This window comes from Antechinus flavipes, chromosome 2 (genome assembly GCF_016432865.1).
Source record: "Antechinus flavipes isolate AdamAnt ecotype Samford, QLD, Australia chromosome 2, AdamAnt_v2, whole genome shotgun sequence".
NCBI classification, from domain to species: Eukaryota; Metazoa; Chordata; class Mammalia; order Dasyuromorphia; family Dasyuridae; genus Antechinus; species Antechinus flavipes.
This window is the reverse complement of record NC_067399.1, coordinates 339796329-339809413: the sequence shown is the minus strand read 5'-3', so window position 1 is coordinate 339809413 and position 13085 is coordinate 339796329. Positions and strand designations below refer to the sequence as shown.

At 34.8% G+C, this 13085-nt stretch overlaps 1 protein-coding gene across 2 annotated transcripts in view; it reads right to left on the bottom strand.

Moving 5' to 3' along the window:
* Positions 1–13085, bottom strand: part of ARG2 (arginase 2) — a 40171-nt gene that overhangs the window by 518 nt on the left and 26568 nt on the right. Inside the window, exons 3-8 of one of the 2 annotated variants that reach the window (XM_051977879.1) lie at positions 9411–9588; positions 5690–5849; positions 4239–4333; positions 2834–2938; positions 1595–1731; positions 7–1272 (exon numbers count right to left, since the gene is read on the bottom strand). In XM_051977879.1, the coding sequence (XP_051833839.1) occupies positions 1262–1272; positions 1595–1731; positions 2834–2938; positions 4239–4333; positions 5690–5849; positions 9411–9588 (686 nt within the window). In that variant the 3' untranslated portion in view covers positions 7–1261. Of the gene's footprint in view, positions 1–6; positions 1273–1594; positions 1732–2833; positions 2939–4238; positions 4334–5689; positions 5850–9410; positions 9589–13085 lie in introns of those variants that run through there. The other variant, XM_051977878.1, reaches the window with a different exon arrangement.

The following is a 13085-nucleotide window of genomic DNA, read 5'->3' as shown; positions in this document are numbered from 1 at the left end:
ATACAATCAATAGGACTGGGAGAGAAAAGTAGCCAGCTTCCAACTACTTATTTCAGGAAGCTATATTGTAATGGTTCAAGCTGCTATGATATTTAACATTCGTCTACTGAAATATATAACTTTTACTCTAGGAAGTAAAGTGGAATTCTGTTTTCTTTACTGGTTGTATTTCTACTAGAGGGAGGGTGGTTTGTTAACCTAGTCAGAGCCCTAGCATGGTGCTTATTTCTGGAGATTTACCTCTTATTTTAAAAGGCCTGTGGCCTAAGTATTTTGACTTCTACTTTTGATATCCTACTTCAAATGTGCTGCCATGATAAGAAAACATGTTAAGAAAACAAAATTTAAAAGTATGCAATCAAAATGAATGATGTTAGCTAGCCAGGATGTTTAGCCATCTGTCACATTGTTTAGTAGGCTAAAAGATTTTTTGTTTAGTAGTTTTTATAAGAACATGCACCTCTATTGGCCATTCACTCTTAATTTTTCAATTAAAAAAAAGATACTAAATTAAAACCCTCAGACAAACCTTAATATGATCTGTCCTTTCCTAACTGCTGAAGATCAAACTTGTTTTCATTACTTTATCACTCAAGGTGATTTTTTATTTTTTCCACACACAAAAATCCATAATCTTCCCCAGATTTTTTCACCAGGGATTTTACCTTTCACTTGATTTTTACCTTAATGCAATGAGCCAGTCTGTAACTATTATTTTTCCTCTGCTTTGAGGAAGCTCAATTTCTATTTTTTCCTTTACAATTATGACTGAGGAAAAATAGTCAAAGCTAGAAATAAGAGATTGAGGGTGGGATGGAACTTGCCAAGTCTGTTTTTCTAAAAATTTATACTGGCTGGCTGGTCATAAAATAGAAATGCTATCTTCTTCGTTAGGAAGACTTTGACAAGTTCTCTAGCTTTTTTTCCTTGCCTGATCACTAAGAAAGTCTAGAACTAGAGAAATGATTCAAGCATTAACCTTGTTACTCTTAAGGACAAAGCTATCCTGCTTCCTCTTTGATTATAATGTTCTTTTATACATGCTAGCCTTCCACAGATTATATCTGATTAGACCAAAAAACGTGACTAGAACTCAAAATGTTGTCAACACAGGTAGGAGGGTCAACAAAAAATTAAAGAAACATTAACTGTTGAATAAATGAGTTTTAATTAGGATGCATATTTCCATGGATTCAAGACCAAAAAGTTTTAATGATGGAGCTTCTAATTCTTCTTAGGCATCCATTTTCATTTGGGGAGTCTAAGAAACATCTGGGGAAGAAGTTTTTTTTGGTTTGTTTATTTTTTAAGAAGAGACAGGTAAGATAGGATAACTATTAGAGAAATCATGCTGTAGAGGCTTAGGTGATTGTTAAGTTTCTATGTTTAAGTCCCTAAGTCTTTAAAATCATTTTTATAAGTAGGGCAGAATGATGCTGATGCAACATCTAAGAATATAAATAATTAATAATAGCCCTTTTGCTATATAAATACAGTGTATCTTAAAAGTCCAAAATAAAGTCTATAATGTGGATCTTTGAACAAACATCCTTACATATAAGAGGTCCAAAAAATGTACTTAGTTGCTACTTACCTGTGTTATGTATTTCCTCTGTAATATACATGCCTTCTCGATAAGTCAACCCACCGACAACTGGAGTTCCTGTTGCTGGAGCCAGTGAAGGGTCGAAAGCATCAATATCAAAGCTTAGATGAATTGGTCTTTGTTTTCTATACAGAAATGGGGAAATAGTTATTTAATCATACTTTGATCTGCATCTATCTAGTAATTCCATAGCTTCCCTCATGAATCTAGAAATTTGGTCTCCTGAACCTGCAAGTTTGCAATGATTCCTTTTTCTGGAAGTTATTGTAGGCATCTATTTTTAAATTTTATAAAGGTAAACTGTTTTAAGACAATCCTAACTTATTCTGTATGCTTAGGACAGAAATATTCCAGGTCATAATTTTTAGATTGCCTACCTCAGGGTTGTTGTGAAGAAAGTTATTTGTAGCATTTAAAGAGATAGATGTAAATTAAAATTTGTACTAATAGCAGAATAAATACTTAAAAATCTACCAACCAGGAAGAATTTCTGCTTGATCTAGAGATCTTACAGAAGAACCTAATGTGATCAGAACTATCCATATAATGAATTTTTTACTTCTACTGAATGTGTGTCCTGAAGGAGCCTTCAGCCCACTAATATATTAAATCCAGCTGCCTGATGTGAATTAAATTGGGTTAATCTGGATTACAATTTCTGTTGCTCTCTAACCAGGCACAACAGAGATTTGACTCTGACCTTAATGTTTATACACCATATCTTATTACTCACTCCTTTTTTGGTTCCAGCATCAGTTTTCTAATGGTTGAAATTGAAATGTGAGACTAATGCATATGAAAGGATCAGATTTCTAATAGCTTTTATGATGTAGCATGATACTAGATGGCAATCCACTTAATACTGAAGAACTAGTAATTAAGGGAAAAGGCTGCTCTGATTCCAAATATCTTTATAAAATTCTTTAACTTCCAAAAACTGTCAGTGAAACTGCTTTCAGGGAAACTGATGGTGATTCTTGGGAAGCAGTAGTTAGAAGGCCTCTCTAGTGCATTTTTTTTTTAAACAAATAGCTACCAAGCTGTAATAGTTATGAGTATAAATTCTATATTGGACAAGTATAAAATTCTAGTTTTATAGATCTTACTTTCTCTTATGAACTGCCATCCCAATAAATAGATTGAAGAGTAGATTGCAATGTATAAATTCCTGCACCATTACCCTCTGGAACATAAGTATCCAAACTCTTCTTTCTTACAGTTGCTTACTTGCTGATCAGTTGTTCAAATGTCTGTTCCATGACCTTCTGGATTCCAAGGCGGTCAATATCTCTCATTGAAAAGTTTAAGATGTCATAATTTTTTAGAATAAAACTGGTGAGGCAAAGGAAAGGAATCCTGAGTTAATGATTTTGTTTTAACTTGTGTATATTAAGGGTTCCAAAGTAGCTATTCATTTCCAAATATACTTCACATTTAAAGATGACTATATATCAAAACATATCAGAGCAACTTCCCAAATGAAAAACAATCATTAATGAAAGTTGACCAATCTTGTGAGACCATTTATTGCAAATTTTGAGGAAAACCCATGTCATGAATGACTTTGTCTACTTGTACATCCTTGTCTGGAGGTAGGGAAAATTAGTTAGCTAAGTAATTCAGCATGATGGAATAAAAAGAACACTAGGATTTAGAACCTAGAAGGACATGAATATGTATATTCTTGGCAATGGCTTTTATGGTCAGGGTGCTTGAAATTCTCCAATTAAAAATGGGAATAATTTTTAGATTGCCCACCTCATAAGACTGTTGTAAAGAAAATTATTTATAACATATAAACATTTAAGAGATAAACATAAATTAAAATTTCTAGTAACAGTAGAGCATTCAAAATTCTGCCAGCCAGGAAAAGTCTCTGGTTGGCTTAGAGCCTGGGCTTTTAGGCTGAGGTGAATGAGTTTGTTCCAGAACTCTCCGATAGAGAATTTGAATATGTACTTGTGGAGAAAAGACCATGAGATCCCAGAAGTAACTGGGAGGAAGCAGCTTTTGTTAAGGACCAAAATGGAAGGTTGGATGCAACTTAGTCTAGTTGAAATAGTTTAAAAAAGAAAGAAAATACCCTTCTAATTATGCCACTGGTATATTATTTTTATTTTTGAGTATGTTCTTTTCCTTTACAAAGAGCCTTAAAAAATACACACATGGGTCTAGAGCAGAAATTTCAAACTCAGGCTTCAAAACTCTAAAAGTACCAGATAAAAATTAGAAAATGTTTAGGAAAATGAATTAAAATATAATTCAACATAGATAATTGTTTTATTTAATTTGTTTGACTGGATATTATAATTATTGTTTAATTAAGTAATTGATATTAACTAAGTCAATATATTACTTATGGAGGTAAAACATACAAGGGGAAAAAAGGAATAAATTCTAAGGCACACACCAAGAATAGCAAATTATTAGCAGTAGTAGGGAAATTAGGTTTTAGGTGAGATCTCAGAGCTAAAAGAACAAAATTTAAAACAAGCAAGTTCCAGAAGGCCCAGAACCTCAAGAGCAAAAGGCACAATTCCCCTGGATCATCTCCAAAAGGAAGAACTAGAGCCTGGGATGCTGTGAGGTCAAATAAGGCCTAATGGTCGTGACAATCATTTACAAATCTTACTGTTCAGCAGGATCCACATCCCTTAGGCCAATATATACAATATCTGGGGATGAAAGACAGGGCTTGATCCAGGAGAATCCTGGAAGTGATGGCACCTAAGTGAAAAATGAAAAGGGGGGGAAAAAAATAAACTTAGGCTTTGTTTATTATGAAAACCCTCCTAAGGGTAAGCATATCATTTTTTCCTCCTTGATCTTTCTCTTTCAACATAGAGCTGTCAGTCAAATAGTTGTACAGAATGTGACTAGAGCTTCAAGTAATTTCCAGAGCCCTGTCATATGCTTAATGATATATAGTTCTACCTCTAATAAACCCACAGGGGGAAAAGATAGATTGGGGGAGAAGGGGCATGTCCAGTGAAAGTAGACTGTTAAACAAAATTCCTACTTTTATTTTTTGTGGCAGCCTGCATATCCTTTGTCACTCTCACTAAAAGTCGGGAAATTTCTCAATCTTGAAGATAATTTGGAGATGAAAATTTATTTTGAACATGTTCACCCAAAACATTGATTGTTTTAAAATTAAGAGTATAATTTCAAATTATAAAATAATTTCATTTCTACTGCATTCATGGGACAGCTTTTATTACCTATTTTTTTATTCCTGTCATTCAATGTATGCGTGAAAAACAGATTGGGACATGCTAATCTGGAAAAAATACTTCTAAGGGTAGTGCTTGAAGTAAATAGTTGCTAAAAACAGCAGTATAGTTTTCCAAAAGAGTAATATCTTCCCTCACTTGGAGGGTAGCCTCAGTTTTTCATTAACTAATCTAAATAGTTTAAGGACTGCTGATTAAGTCCTTCTCTACTGCTCTGCATGTTTCAGAACTGTTTACAGATCAGATCCTAGTGAAGCATAACTGGTACTGTTTCATGCTGCTGACGGCAAAAGCCCAAGCCTTCTATAATGAGCAGTCTTTGTACTGAACTGTAGTGCCACTTGTCCTACTTTGGTTCTTCTAAGAAAAAGGATGAGCCAGAGTTGTAATATGACTTTAATATTTACCTATTTAATATGACCTTTAAGACAGATATTCAAGGAGGCCAAGAAAGTTACCTCCTGTACCAAAAGGAGGGTAAAGGCAGAGGAGGTAATGGGAGGAGGTCGAGTAATGGTGATGAGGTTTGTCCCTCACACACAGAGTTCAGAAGGCAGTATACATCCTACTATGCAGTGAGGGTAAGCTTTGTTGTCTACATGGCCAAAAGAAATGCTCAGTTCTGACTTTACTATTCACAAAGCCATGTCCTTAAGAAAAATAGTTCTCTAGTAAATAACAGAAACACTTGTGATTTTGGGAGCAATGGTCATTCCCTCCCTAATTTGAGTGAGAAGCATCTCTAACACATCATATTCATCCTATCCTCCACAACTATCTCCCAAAGTCTGGATAATTATTGCCTTATCGAATCAACATTCAACACTGGTAACCAGTTTGATTGACTGACCTTGTCCTGCAGTTCTCTGAGAAGGAAGGAAACTGGCTGTCCATGCAGACTCCCAGACAAAGTGGTAAGAGGTGTGTTGATGTCAGCATGAGCGTCAACCCAGATAACACACAAATCTGGGCAGTGCCGGACATGACCACTAATGGAACCAATTGCCAGACTGCAAAGAAGAAATATAGTAACATCCTAATAAAAATGCATCTAAATCTCAAATTCTATACTTTAGACAAAAATTGAAACTGATGAAGTTGGGATTGGATAATGCAGAACAAGTGATGAAAAGGAGTGACTGCCAAAGGAGATAGTTATGAACCAAGTTTAACCTGTTAACAGGACCTTAACAAGCCAAGATCGCATAGGCAGTCTGGTGCAAAGTGAAGTAAATGGACCTAAGAAAACAACAACTATAATAATGATAAGAACAGAGTAAATGGAAAGAATCATCACAAGACAATCAGAAATGACTACAAAGAAGAGATATAAGAAGCCACTCTATATTACTTCCTTTGCAGAGGTAGGAAGTCCACAGTTGTGATATACTGTATAATTTTCAGACTTTTTCTATATGTTGATTGGTTTTACTAATTTTTTTTTTTAAAGAATATTTTTTGTCATAGGGGAAAGACTCTAGGAGAGGGAAAGATAATGGAGAAATGCTGGTAATTAAAAAAATAAAAGTTATATTTTTTTATAAATGTTAATTCATTTTATAACTAAGTAGTATCCATTTATAAGTTTATGTGTATGTGTATGTATATAAACTTCAGATAATCGTGTAACACTGATACTTTGAACCAACTGCTTTAGACAGCCAGCAAACATTTGTTAATTTAGGAAATTCAAGAATTTGAAGCCTACAGTGTCTTTAAATGAGATAAAAATCATCACTCTAGACTTCAGAAGTTCAAAAGGAATAAAAAGTTTTGCTTATTTTTTTTGTTAGAAAAGAAAAATATTGGGAAATTACTAATATTTTTTTAAAAGACATCAAAATGAAACTTAAAAATAAGAAAGGTAAAGACAAAAATCAGCATTCATTTTAACTAGGATCACTGAGTTAGAAAAAATAATTTTAAAAAAATCTTAATTTGAGTCATTTTACATTGGATTGATTTTATCCAGATACCTAGAAGTATTCCCCATTCCCATTCCCTTCAGTGTTTGATTCCTGGATGTAATGAAAACTCTGGAAAAGTGACCTATCCACCAAGCTGAACAAAAAGAGAAAACAATGCTCTAGTAGTTGAGTCCAGTATATGGAATTGCCATCATTGAGAGTCATCCCTGTTAAACCCAATGATAAACTGTATGAGATAAGAAAACTACAGATAAAACAATAAGCTGTTCGTCATCTTTTTATCTCAACTTTTCCCTTCTCCCCAACTTTTAGCACCAGTTTTTAGCACATTACCTTGTACAGAACAGGCTCTGAATTGGTTGCGTTGAAAGCATTTTAAAATAATAGAATACCAGATCTTTTTATTTACAGTAAACAGGATACAAAAATATATAAAATCTACTATAACATAAAGCTAATGGCAGCCAAACTTATGAACTGGAGTGAACAAACTTGGTTTAGAAGAATCTGATGATGAAAAATATGTCCATCAGACTATGAGTGAAGGCGGCTGAACTGATTGGCTGCTAAGATATTTTGTGCATTGTAAAATGTGTAAAGAATAAAGAGAATCTTTGTAAAATGAGTGAATGGATACAAAGTAACAGTAACCAAAACAATTTACAAAATAACTAGTAATGTGAAGGAAAATAGCCTTGAGAGAAAACCAATAGTGAAAACATTCTTCCTATCTCAGATGAGAAGTGCTTATTTTCAAACATGACCAATGTGCTTTTCTGGATGATATTTGTTACCAGGCAAAGTCTTATTTTCTAGATTGTAGAAATCCATGGTAAGTGACAGTTATAGAAACAGCATTCTAGGAAGTTTTTTGGTAAAAGGATAGTTTAATGGACGGTGGCAGAGAATGTTAAAAGTGACAAAATTTAAGGTGAGGGGGAATCAAACCCTCTTTTCTATCTATTACCAAACCTTTTTTTACTTGCTGCTAACAAGTTAGCAATTTGAGATTCACCAATTTTTTTTAAAGTCGTGTTCCCTTCCTTTCCCCCAAGCCTGCCTGGGATATGGAGACTGTTAAAGAGTCCACACAGTAGTCTTAATGACCATTGCCATACAGGTAACTAGCAGAAGGGCAGGAAAAACAGCACAGACTGAAGTTGGTTGGTTGAAGATTGTTTGGAAGTTGATTGAAAAGCGCCCATAGCACTGAGCTATGGGGGTAAGATTTTTTTATTTCTAGTTACTTTCCACTGCCTCAAAGTCTTATCTATCCTTGGATTTTTCCAGTTAGAAATTCAGTAAATTTCATTAACTTAAAAAAAGCACTTAAACATTCACCATGCTCTAGTCTGCTAGGCCCTATTTCTTCTTTGTAAAAGCTACTTATCTTCTTTCAGGGTCCAACCCTCACAGACATCTCTAAATTCCTACTTAGGAATTACATCTTGATTTTTTTGTATGGGTGTATTAGTTCTACAATATTCCTTGAACCAAGTATATCTTTTATTTCTCCAAATATGTGGTTCATTGTCACACACCATCCTTAACAAGTAGGTGCACAGTAAATACTAGCTAGTGTATGAATAAGAACACTAACAATCAGCCCCTTTTTAAAGTACTTGTAGACCTTCAAAATTTAGCAGAAATGTCAATTATATGTGACTGACGGTAACACAACTCCCAGTGTGAAAACATACTGCACTAAAGCATCAGTTATGTTGTCAAATATTAATATTAGTTACAACCATCAAAATACTTTGTTTCTCAGAGATAAAGCTCAGCAAGCAGCTTCCCTTGAGCTTTGCCCAACAACAATCCTTTGTACTCTGAATGATCTTACCCTCTGGCAAAGTATATTGCTTTGATCAGCATCAGGTGTTCACTGAGAGCTAAAAACAGGTGATCCATAATATCTCTTGACCTGTTCACAATCTCTGTTTCTTGTAACTGCTAAGTGACTGAACCAGGTACTGCCAATGCTACTGTAAGACAATCAACTTGAAGACTTCCCACAGGACCCAAAACCACCTGCATTGTCCATTCATGAGCCTGCTATGATAGGTACTATACAAGACCTAAAAATGACTATATCATGATCCAATCCACTTATATGTATATAATTACTGCCTTTTACCCCAGCTATGTTAAGCCCTCCTTCTTGGGAAGTGGAGCAAGCATTTTCCTCACTTTGAAATTAATTAAACTTCTGTCTGATTCCTGCCTCTCTTGCCTCTAACCTGCTCTGTTTGGCTCCAGTCACCCACAGGTTAGAGGCCAGTTCCAGTCCAGTTGACATAATGTTTTAGTTTTTGGTTTCAATTTAATCCAAGGCCTAATGAATTTTCCTTAATAGAAGACTTGATCAATTCTGTTTTCCTATTCCCCAATCTAAAATAGGAAGATTTGCAAATGTCTTATAGCACTAAGATTCTATATGATTCACTTATAAAGCACTTTTATTTTATCTCTATACAATTAAAGCATATAAATAGTAAGGATATAATATCATTTAATCTTCACACCAGTGAGGCATTTTACTCCTGATAAAAAAACTTGACCAAATTTTCCCAAGGTCACATGTATGGATGTGCCAGCGAAGTTAGGGGACTAACTAAGGTAATATCCCTGTACCCCACTCACCTGTGGTCTCCTCCCACAGTGAGGCATTGGTGACCAGAAGACACAGCTCTGCTAACTGCTTCTGCTAATTCCCGATTGGCAAGGCCTACTGATCGAGGATTCACAACCAGGTTGTTATAGAGCTCATCATTGGTCACAGGGGTGAAACTCAGATCTCCCATGTCCTTTACCCGGCAACCTGAAGGCAAAACAAAGTGGGAGGCAAGGAAGAAGATTAATTATGTATTCTCTACTGGCAAAAGCTAGAGTCAAGAACAATAGAATTGTTATTTCTTTATTTTTTTAAAATAACTTTTTATTGATAGAACCCATGCCAGGGTAATTTTTTACAGCATTATCCCTTGCATTCACTTCTTCCGATTTTTCCCCTCCCTCCCTCCACTCCTTCCCCTAGATGGCAAGCAGTCCTTTACATGTTGAATAGATTTCAGTATATCCTAGATACAATATATGTGTGCAGAACCGAACAGTTTTCTTGTTGCACAGGAGAATTGGATTCAGAAGGTATAAATAACCCGGAAAGAAAAAAAATGCAAGCAGTTTATATTCATTTCCCAGTGTTCTTTCTTTGGGTGTAGCTGCTTCTGTCCATCTTTGATCAATTAAAGCTCTCTTTATCGAAGAGATTCACTTCCATCAGGATACATCCTCAGCTAGTATCGTTGTTGAGGTATATAATGATCTCCTGGTTCTGCTCATTTCACTTAGCATCAGTTCATATAAGTCTCACAGTCCTCTCTGTATTCATCCTGCTGGTCATTACAGAACAATAATATTCCATAACATTCATATACCACAATTTACTCAACCATTCTCCAATTGATGGGCATCCATTCATTTTCCAGCTTCTAGCCACTACAAACAGGGCTGCCACAAACATTTTGGCACATACAGGTCCCTTTCCTTTCTTTAGTATCTCTTTGGGGTATAAGCCCAGTAGAAACACTGCTGGATCAAAGGGTATGCACAGTTTGATAACTTTTTGAGCATAGTTCCAAATTGCTCTCCAGAATGGCTGGATGTGCTCACAATTCCACCAACAGTGTATCAGTGTCCCTGTTTTCCCACATCCCCTTCAACATTCCACATTATCTTTCCCTGTCATTCTAGCCAATCTGATAGGTGTGTAGTGGTATCTCAGAGTTGTCTTAATTTGCATTTCTGATTATTAATAATTTGGAGCATATTTTCATATGTCTATAAATAGTTTCAATTTCTTCGTCTGAGAATTGTCTGTTCATATCCTTTGACCATTTATCAATTGGAGAATGGTTTGATTTCTTATAAATTAAGAGTCAATTCTCTACATATTTTGGAAATGAAGCCTTTATCAGAACCTTTGATTGTAAAAATGTTTTCCCAGTTTATTGTTTCCCTTCTAATCTTGTTTGCATTTGTTTTGTTTGTACAAAAACTTTTCAATTTGATATAGTCAAAATTTTCTATGTTGTGGTCAATAGTGATCTCTAGTTCTTCTTTGGTCATAAATTCCTCCCTCTTCCACAGGTCTGAGAGGTAAACTATCCTATGCTCTTCCAATTTATTTATAATCTCATTCTTTATGCCTAAGTCATGAACCCATTTTGATCTTATCTTGGTGTATGGTGTTAAGTGTGGGTCAATGCCTAGTTTCTGCCATACTAATTTCCAATTTTCCCAGCAATTTTTGTCAAATAATGCATTCTTATCCCAGAAACTGGTGTCTTTGGGTTTGTCAAACACTATATTATTAAAGTTATTGGCTGTTTTGTCCTTTGAACCTAACCTATTCCATTGATCAACTAGTCTATTTCTTAGCTAATACCAGATGGTTTTAGTAACTGTTGCTTATAATATAATTTTAGATCTGGTACAGCTAGGCCACCTTCATTTGATTTTTTTTTTCATTAATTCCCTTGAAATTCTTGACCTTTGTTTTTCCATATGAACTTTTTTTTTTCTAGTTCATCAAAGTAGTTTTTGGGGAGTCTAATTGGTATAGCACTAAATAGATTAATTTAGGTAGTATTGTCATCTTTATTATATTTGCTCGCCCAATCCAAGAGCATTTAATATTTTTCCAGTTGGTTAGATCAGACAATTTGTGTGGGAAGTGTTTTGTAGTTTTGCTCATAAAGTTTCTGATTTTCCCTTGGCAGATAGATTCCTAAATATTTTGTACAATCGTTATTTCTATATTGTATTGCATTTCCAGAGTTTACCTGGCTCAACCATGAGCTATTTATGTTCTGAGGCTCAGTTTCCTCATCTGTAAAATGAACAAGTTACATTAGAATTGTAAGATTCCTCCCAAATTCAATTCCTGTGATCTCTACCTTGTGGGTAGGGACCTGGAAACTAAAGTGGGTTTCTAAATAGTTGAATGCCACTTCTAAAACAGTGTTTTAAAATTTAACCTGGCAAAATTGATAAGTGTACTTCATGAGACTTTTTTTAAAGGGAATGTTTATGTTCTAACATAGCTGTTGCTCAAGGAAGGAGATCTAAGGGCGATCAAAGATCATTTCAGTCTTTTGGAGTGATAATGAAAGGATCAAATGTTACTGAGATAATGGGAATATTTGTATTTTATATGCCTCATGGAAGCTGTTCCTTTGAGTATTTTAAAGATCATATTACATCTTACCCATAAATTCTAACATGATAGACTGAATTCCATAACTGCAAACTACTGCTTTCCTTTTTTTAAATGGACTACTTAATATATGTTAATCACAGTTAACCTCTTTACTTCATAATACATCTTAGGTTCAGAATCAACAAGCTTTCAGTCTGAAAGTCATTTCTATTTTGATGCAGCATAGTAACTGCAAAAAGATGAATATGGATTTCTCTATAGAGGGGAGACAAATTTTTGACACAAATATTGGCAACAACTAATGGCATTTTTGCGTTATGAACATTTTTTAAGGTTGCACCCTTTCCCCAAAATAATGAGCAGAGATCTCCCAGTCAAGATTAAGATCTTTTAACCTATGTATACCTATATACGTATAGGTGTAAGTTTTTAATCCTTTGACTCCACTCTCATATTCCCTTCTTAGATCAAATGGCCCCAGTAGCACTATAAACTTGAACTCCTTTCAAAGTAGTTTTAGAGTACAGTTACAAGGAACACATTGTGTTGGCCACAATAAAGACAAGAAAACACTTGTATATACTGTAAATAAGAATGGTGTCAGAGAAGGAGGGTGGAAGGTGTTGGAAAAACATTGAAAAGTGAAATCAAATCTTGGCAACAGCTTAGATACGGAAGGATGAGACACAGTGAGGAGTCCAGAATCTTATTCCTAGGTAGTAAAGCTGAGAGACTATAGGGAAGGTAGAATATGAGGAGAGATTAGGGGTAAAGATAATGAATTTGGTTTTGGCCGTAATGAGTTTAAAATATCATGTGCTAAGTTCCCATCATATCACATACCATCTTCACTAAATTCAATGAGATAGATAATTAGCTAATTAGGTCTAAGCTAGGGGCCATTTTAACTTCTGAACTGAAAACAGGAAAAAAATACAAATGGGCACTGATAAAAAAAATTTTTTAAACCCAAAAAGAAATGGTCCCTTGCTATAAGAATACTGGTTGGGACTATGACTATTAACTTTTAGGTCTGAAGAAATGATTTTGTTCAGTGATCTATTTAAATTCCCACTGGGAAATACATACCAGAGAAA